The sequence below is a fragment of the Nelusetta ayraudi genome, unplaced genomic scaffold (genome assembly GCF_046127955.1).
Source record: "Nelusetta ayraudi isolate G7.1 ecotype Tasmania unplaced genomic scaffold, CSIRO-AGI_Nayr_v1 ptg000124l, whole genome shotgun sequence".
NCBI classification, from domain to species: Eukaryota; Metazoa; Chordata; class Actinopteri; order Tetraodontiformes; family Monacanthidae; genus Nelusetta; species Nelusetta ayraudi.
Window position 1 is genome coordinate 431,297 of NW_027466174.1, and position 8,704 is coordinate 440,000.

The 8,704-nt window shown below is 50.7% G+C and overlaps 1 protein-coding gene across 4 annotated transcripts in view; it reads right to left on the reverse strand.

Moving 5' to 3' along the window:
* The window catches only part of foxp4 (forkhead box P4), a 63,063-nt gene that overhangs the window by 15,298 nt on the left and 39,061 nt on the right, over window positions 1-8,704 (reverse strand). For 3 of the 4 annotated variants that reach the window (XM_076050188.1, XM_076050192.1, XM_076050191.1), the window contains exons 6-10: window positions 8,205-8,406; window positions 7,309-7,407; window positions 5,541-5,639; window positions 1,845-1,932; window positions 512-595 (exon numbers count right to left, since the gene is read on the reverse strand). In XM_076050188.1, coding sequence (XP_075906303.1) covers window positions 512-595; window positions 1,845-1,932; window positions 5,541-5,639; window positions 7,309-7,407; window positions 8,205-8,406 — 572 coding nt within the window. The remainder of the gene's footprint in view (window positions 1-511; window positions 596-1,844; window positions 1,933-5,540; window positions 5,640-7,308; window positions 7,408-8,204; window positions 8,407-8,704) is intronic. The other variant, XM_076050190.1, reaches the window with a different exon arrangement.

Consider the following 8,704-nt stretch of genomic DNA (forward strand, 5'->3'; position numbering starts at 1 on the left):
ATACCTAATAACAACCTTGCCAACATACACGGACGCATGTGCGCGCACAAGCATATGGCGTGTCTGCACCTCGCCGCCGACACGCGTGAGACGCCGCGGCTGATCTGACGGGCCGAGAAAATCTGCAGTTTTGTGATGTTGAACGTGCAACACAGCGAGTTTGAGTGCGACGCGGCCTGAATAGCTGCAGTTCACCGCCGTCTGTGGAGCGGGATCGCGACAACAGCAAAGGTTTCTGGGAACTGTAACATTAAAAAACTGTGGAGGTGGAAGGCAGAAGAAAAGTGCTGCTGCCTGTGATTTATTGCTGACAGTTACTCTCATTGGCCAACAGGGGGCGTCGGTACCAAGCTAGACAGGGAGAAAGTCGAGGGACCTGAGTTCCAAGATGGTGCTGCTGGCGCTGCTGGGGAATTGCGGTGAAACGAGAGGTATGGGGGGGGAGGGGGGGGGGGGGGTCAGAGGAGGAGGTCAGGTGACGGCGGGTGGGCGGAGCTAAAGGTGAACTCACCGGTTGGTTGAAAGGCTTTGGCTCCGAGGGGCGCATGTGCAGGTGGGCCATCATGGCCTGGAGTCGCTCGCTCTCCTTCGCCAGCTGCAGAGGAACGCGAGGGAAACATGAACAAACACAACAAACACAAACAAATCTCAGAGTTTAGACTCAGACTGACGGGGTGAGACGGTGACTCAGGGTGAGAGTCACACCTGAGCCGGAGTGAGACGCCTCCTCACCCGCAGCTGTCTGCCGCACTCACACCCGGCCCACTCGCAGACACACTCGCCCCTGTTTGACATTGCTAACTGCCGTTTAATGGAGGGCCGCCGCCGCCGCCGCCGCCGCCGCTGCTGCAGCCTGTGGAAATGCTGCATCCTGTGCACGTGCGAGTGCACGTGTGTGTGTGTGTGTGTGTGTGTGTGTGTGTGCATGTGCACAAAATGTGTAGCCTGCAGAAACAACGGATGCACACTGCAGACGGGCATCGTGATTAACACGGTTGCGCTGCTGCTGCTGCTGTGTGTGCGTGTGCTTGTGTGCGTGCGCGTGTGTGTGCGTGTGTGTGCGTGTGTGTGTGTGTGTGTGGAGTGGTGGGCTGCTAGTGGCACGAGGTGCCACGTCGGAGGCCGAGGGACGGGGGTCCTGATGTGATGTGACACCAGCTGCCTCTCTGTCACTTTGCGTTGGCTGGCGGCGGCTTCAGGGCCTCAGATAAACGCTGTTTACCAGCAACACACTAACACCGACCTACAAACACACTCGCACGCACGCACGCACGCGCACGCACACACACACACACACACAAAGACTGAACTGGTTCAGGAAACTAAGGCAGGATCAGAGGAAACCTTTGCCTTCCTCTGCAGAAACTTTCCCTGGAAGCAGCTTTGCACTTTTCCCCATCGTGCGAATACTTTTTGCAAATCATTTTTTAAAAAGTTTTATTTTCTGAACACAGAAACAACAGAAATAAATCCCAATCAGCCTACGAGTGCGTCCACTCCCCTTTCCCCCCAACCACTTTAAGAACAAGAGAAACCGACTTCTCCTTCACTTTTCTGGCTCCTCCCCTCTCTCCTACTCTCTCTCTCTCTCTCTCTCTCTCTCTCTCTCGCCGGAGCAGCTTTATAATTGGGGCAGCGATGGCAGCTTCCCTGCCGACTTCTCCTTTTAAATTACAAGCTCCACTGCTCTCCATAAACTCTGGCCTGCCTCGGAACAAGAGCGGCTCAAACTGTCTTTTTTTCTTCCCGCCTCCCTTTGGTTGCGAGCAGATGAAAATTAAGACTCTGTGTGTGTGTGTGTGTGTGGGTGTGTGTGTCTGTGTGGGAGTGAGTGTATAACTTACCTGTATCTCCAGCTGCTGAACTACCTGCATCTGGACTCTGCACTGAGCTGTGCTGCGGTCATCGAGGGCGTGCTCGTTGTTCAAGTGCCTGAAAGTGGAACGACAGGCATTATAGGAATTTCTTTTTGTATTGCTTCATTTATTTATTTATTTATTTATTTATTTTTTTTTTTTACCAAAGATCAAAAACAAGTCACACAAGTCAAACATCAGCAACATTTTTTTATTTTTTATTTTTTTGAAGCTAAACCAAAAAAGGCTGTTTAAACAGTTCGCAGGTCGGGAACGAGGCCGTCGCGAAAGTCGAACCTCTTTTTCTTTTAATTAAATTGAGTTATGAGCTGTTTCGGGCTCCATAAAAATAAACCGCAATCTTGGAAGTTTATTTTGTCTAGTGAAGGACGCGGCAGCTGTGTTTAGTGTGCGGGGGTGCGAGCGCGTGCGCGCGCGCGTCCGTGCGCTCGCTCGCGTGCGTGCGTATCCTTCATTGGCGCTCAGCGAGCCGTGATCCAAGAAAACCACCTGGATATGAGCTCATGTGTTATCGCACACGGCCTTATCTTAAGACGTTCTCTTAGCTAAAACTCACTTAGTATTAGCGAGTGTGTGTGTGTGTGTGTGTGTGTGTGTGTGAGAGAGCTGCTTCTTTCCTCCCCACCAGTGTGGGAGGACCTGGGACCTTGTGATCTTTCCCAGTCGGGCCGTCCTCATCGCCTCCTCTCGGCTCCTCCGTCATCAGCCAGAGGTTATTGCCCTGCTGCCTGCCTGCCTGCCTGCCTGCCTGCCTGGCCTGGGTGTGCGTGAATACACGCACACACACACACACACGCGTGGGCGGGTGTGACTCCGTGTGTGTTTGTGCGTGCTCACACAAGACCCGGTGCGTTGAGCCTGTGAGACTGTCGCTATCCCGCGATATTAACTTGTAATCTGAGCGCTCTTCAGAAAGCCGCCCTCTTCCCCGACTTTGTTTGTTGCCAAAACCTATGTGTCGTGTGTGTGTGTGTGTGTGTGTGTGTGTGTGTGTGTGTGTGTGTGTGTGAGTGTGCGCGCGTCTTTAAGAAAGCCAAAAAAAATTCCCCCCTCAAAAAAAAAAACTTAGGCAATATCTGCAAAGACGAGAAATGAAAGGAAAACAATGATGTCATGGCATAGCTAATCCCAGCCGATAGACAGCTCAACACAAGTGCACGATAATAATAACAAAAACATGATCTCATCCTCACTCACTCACTCCCTCCATCCCTCCCTCCCTCCCTCCCTCTCCCCCTGTCCACTCGCCCCTCTTCCCCCGCAAACGCCCCCAGATGCCACGATGATTCAGACTGGTCCTGTCCAGATCTGCGCCCCCTCCCCTGTACCCTCCTCTGTCCCACTGGCCAGGCCATAAACAGTAGCACAGCTTTTTTTTTCCCTCTCTCTCTCTCTCTCTCTCTTTCTTTTCTTCCTCTGTGTGTCCCGACAATGAGGCTCTGTTTACTACTCCCAGCGCCGGCAGACGAGGCTTTAACCCACATTACGCCCAGCGCCGCCGACCGCAGCCAAAGTATTATACCAGAGTGTTATGAGGGGAGAGGGGAGGGGAAAGAAGAGGAAGAAGAAGAAGAAGAAGAAGAAGAAGAAGAGGAAGAAGAAGAAGAAGAAGAGGAAGAAGAAGAAGAGTTCCTTCCTTCCTCTCCTGAGGCGACGACTTCTACTGGCTGGAGGGTTGAGCACCGTCGGACTGATGGCATTATCTGTCACTGCCTTTATTTTTTCCCATCATCCCCCACTCTCTTACACACATTCACTCACACACACACACACACACACACACACACACACACCCTCTGTTACTCCGTCTCCCCCTCTCCTTCCATCTGCCCCCAGGCTATGTGAAATGAGACACCAAACAACAGCTTTCCTCTCCAAACTTTCCCAGCGCCGCCTGCGCGCTTTGATCAGGCTGTCCGATGCCATCACAATTACCATGCGCACTTCTGCCGTTATGGGCGTGGGCGCGCACGCACGTGCCCGTGCGCGCAGGAGTGCGTGTTTCATCACCCCGGCTTATTAATATCTCCATTATTTAAAATAGCTCCAGAGTTCCGCGTCGCTAATTAGAGCGCCAGTTTGTTTAGGGCTTCATTAAAGGCTCGCGGAGGCTTCGTTAGCGGCCGCCGGAGCCGCGGCGAAGTCGGCCGCCGTGCGCTTGGTGACAAAGAGGGCGGAGAGAGAGAGAGAGAGAGAGAGAGAGAGAGCGAGCGAGCAGAATGTCAAGGCCCGACGACCGCGTCGCCAAGCCTCCGCGACGTCGCGCAAATTGGCAGGAAAAAGTGAAAACGTGCTCCCCCTTCGAACGGGTCGGGATTAGACATTTTCTCCTTGATTAGGGAAAACAATCAGTTCTGACGCTTCCAAATCAGCCGCCGTGCTTCGAGCTCACCTGCCGCAAGGGGACAAATGAATGCACGCCAGCGCGGCTGGCAAATTGAAACGTGAACTGTTATTGTTGGAGGCCCAAAAGCAGGGGAAAAAAAAAAAAATAGAAAAATTACAGAAAAATTCTCAAACAGGGAACCAAACCGCACGTCGAGTGCCTGCATGTGTGTGTGAGTGTGTATGTATGCGTGCATGTGCCCCGGAGCAAATGTGATGTAACACGTTGCAACGGGTGAATTAGCAAGGTAATGAGAAACACTGACGCTGATGTACGGCGCGTGACTGACGCTCCAACATCCCGCAGGAAAAAAAAAGACAGAAAAAAGTTCCACCTGCGGGTTCCCGCCGCTGATACGCATCAGGAGGAGGAGGAGGAGGAGCCTCGGCCAGCAGCACAAGCAGCCGCAGGATGTTTTCTAATGCGGTCGTACACCTGGCTTGTGCTTAATGAGTGGGAAAAGAGTGTGACGTGCTGGGGTTTCACCGCCTCACAGCCTCACAGCCTCACAGTCTGTCTGAAATGTGTATGCTGATACTGACACTCAACCGTCTTTCAGCCTTTTCTTCCATAATTCAAGATGCCAAACCCATGAGAGGCCCAGAGTGTAATCCTAGAGATTACGCCGGACGTGCGAGCGCTCCATCTTCCCAAAAGTCTCAGTGGATCTGCTTGCTATGACAGGATGTGTATAGCTCATACACACTCAAGCACAAACCCAAAGAGACGCCACTGATCAAGAGCAGAGCAGCAGGAGGAGCATCGAGCTGCTGATCTGCTGATGTTGTTCTTAAGATTTATGTCCTGCTAACCAGGGGAACTACATTCATTCTAATTAAATACTTCAATCACAGTAATTAACTGAACATGTTTTCAGGGAGATGTGGTGTGAGTCCTTTAAAAAGTTGCGCGCGCTGCTGCTGTTGATGTAGCTGTGCAACTTTGCCGACAAAAAGTTTTATTTTGAAAAGATTTGCTTGCTAGTTTGTCTGTGCCGTCAACGTTCTGTTCTGTACAACCTATTTTGTGCTGAATTGCTGCGTGCAGCTCATCAGCGACGGGCCGGAGACGCAACACACAAGCAAACGGTGTGAGTAGCAACGCCGCCCCCGATTGAAACGCATCAGCTGCAGTGCCTTTGCATTTTGGCGTTTGAGTTTGCACATTGAGTCATGATAAGAAACATTTGTTTTTTTAAAAAAAAAAAAAAAAAACGTTCCACGCCGGGGCCTTTGAAAAACCACACGACGGACTGTTTGGTTGGATGAGCGACTCACTTGATGAACTGTCCCATGTCCTCACACAGTGCTTCACAGCCCGGCCACTTGCACTCCCCGTGGCCGTAGAGTGGATGGGAGCCGGCGTGCTCCTCGTGACTGCGGGGAAAGAGGCGCACACAAAACACAAAGTCAGATAATAGAAAACAGCCTGATTTCAAATTTGCAATATATATGTATATGTATGTGTATATGTGTGTGTGTATATATATATATATATATATATATATATATATATATATATACACATATATATGTATATATATATATATATATATATATATATATATATATATATATATATATATATATACACATATATATGTATATATATATATATATATATATATACATATATATATATATATATATATATATATATATATATATATATATATATATATATATATATATATATACATGTATATGTATATGTATATTAAAAAATTGCAGAAGCAAAGACTTTGAGCACACATGCAGGAGAGGAGTGACTGCTGCAGTGGCAGAAGCACCGCTCCAGGCATCTGATGGCGGTTAGCAGTGATTAGCCCGGGCAGCTCACACAGCCAAGTGCAGACAAGGGGGGCGGGGGGGGGGGGGGGGGACGGAGCAGAGCGGGGTCATTTACAGAAGCCAGGCAAATAAAGGGAATCGATCCAGCAACTGCAGAGGCACAGACTCTCAGCCTTGCAACCAGTATTCCTTTGCTTGGTGCGTGTGTGAGTGTGTGCGTGTGTGCGTGTGTGAGTGCGTTCTGTGCTGCCGTGTGTTCTAACGTTTCAAGAGTTGACACAGAGTCGGCACAAGACCAACCAGCCATGACTGATTGGCGGCGGCTGCCGTCGTGCTGGTTGTTCTTTTGTGGCGAACTTGCGTGCGTGCGAGAGAGTGTGTGTGTGTGTGTGTGTGTGTGTGTACACTGCTGGAAATTTATGATAAAGTGCGTAGTTTGTAGTTTGATGAGGGACTGGGCCAGGTTTGTTTTGAGCCTACCGTGAAATAGCTGTATTCTTGTGTGTGTGTGTGTGTGTGTGTTTGCATAAATGTGAGTGCACATGTGTGATTGTGTATGTGTTTGTGTGCGTGCGGCAGGTCCAGTAGCAGATGTGGTTCAGAAACTGGAGCTCTGCCTGCGACTGCTGTCTCCACATATATCTACACAACTGCATGTGTGCGTGTGTGTGCGCACGCGCGCACATGTGGACTGGGAATGGGATTCTCCAAAAATCAACATCAGAAGGTTGTGTAACAAAAAACATTTGTCTCACAGATGGAAACATGTCTCCCTCTCTGTCTTCCCTCACTTTTTCGCCTCCTTCCTGATCACATGTGCTAGCTGGGATCGGAGCCTGCGCGCACGCACAAGGGCCGTGCGCGTGTGTGTTTGCGTGTGCGCGTGTGTTGTGCGCTGGCTGCGGTTGAGTCAACTCAGAAGCAGTTCAGACAGCAGACATGACAAACTGCTGGCAACCGCAACTCTCCTCCACATGGGCCGTGCGTTAGCTTAGCGGGCTAACGCTGCTAGCCTGCTCGTTCTCCTGCGGCCGCTGGGGGGCAGCGGTGCGAGTAGGCTCAGCCCATTCGTGGGAGCTCTTTTAAATTAACACACGGGTAACCCACCTTGACCCCTCCCTCCTTCCAATGAGGTCAAAGGTCAGGGTGAGCAAACGCCCTCCTGTTAGCAAGCAGTGAATCAGCGCAGAAGGACACAGTGTGTGTGTGTGTGTGTGTGTGTGTGAGTGTTTGTGGGTGTGCATGCGCTACTCACTGGCTGCTGGGGGGTTGGCTGCCTTTGGGGTAATAGGGGACATGGTCGTCTCCGATGTCTGCCTTGGTGAAGGAGGATATCCACTCAAACAGTCTGGCTCTGAAAGACGGACAAGAAGCCCATGAGCAGCCGACACACAGCCAGGAGTCAACAAGGCCCTCAGTGTGGTGTGTGAGGGCCTGCTAGCACATGCATGTCGACGCGTCACCGCGCTAACAGTGAAATCATCTACTGACGACTGGAGCTAGCGGAGCTGACTGCCGCCACTGTCCTGTCTTCTCTTGTCCTACCTCGCCTACAATTAATCATAGAACATGCTGAATAAAAGAAAGAACTCCATCAAATGAGGCCAGCGGACCCCACCTGTGTGCCATTAGCCGTATGTGTGTGTGTGTGTATGTGTGTGTGTGCTTCATAACCTCAAGTACGTAAACTACCAGTCAAAGGTTTGGACGCACACTTCTGATTTAATGGTCTTTCTTTCATTTCCATGTTTTACACTGTAGATTGTCACTCAAGGCATCAACACTGTGAGTGAACACATACGGCCTCTGTGTTGAACAAAGAAAAGTGTGAAATAACTCAAACAAGTTTTATATTTCAGATGATCTAGAATAGCAACCCTTCATATATGAAATATAGAAAACACAACACATTCAGGTATTTGGCTTCTTTTTTTTTTGTTGCCACATTAATCCACATATCTTGGTCATGCATATGATGTCTTCAGTGTGTACAAGGTAGTAAAGATAAAGAAGACACAGGTGTGTCCAAACTTTTAGTGTTTGCAGGTAAAACCGTGAGAAGGAAACAAACAAGAGTGTCTGAGTCAAAAGAAAACAGGAGTCACACGCACGTATGCACGTACGCACGTACGCACGCACGTGTCCGCTCACCTGTCTCTCTTTGGGGTGTGGCTCTGTCCGTTGGCCAGGCTGTGCAGTGGGATGTGAGCGCTGGCTGCTTTGGAGAAGGCTGAGGTAGTGTTGGAGCTGTTGGTGCTCAAGTCCAGGCCCTCGGCCTGCTTCAGGGCCTCCTCGCCGCTCTGCACCCCCGACACCTCCTTCCACAGCTGCTGGAGGTCTGACGGACACATCGCTGCGGGAGGGAGAGGGAGCACAGAGGGGACGTTAGAGCCTCGGGGGAGCTGCGGGGAGTCGGCGCCCGACACGGCAGCCACACACACACACACACACACACACACACACACACACACACACACACACAGCAGAGAGTTTCTTCCACTCATTCCCGAACGCACCGTTCCCCCGACACTTTTCTAATCCCCGCTGACAACCGTCGCCGTCCGCCACAAGCGGAGCTGCTCCCGTTTTCGACCGCTGTTTACCCAAACAGGGTGGGGCCACACTTTGACTTCTCTCCAGTCGCCGCTTTG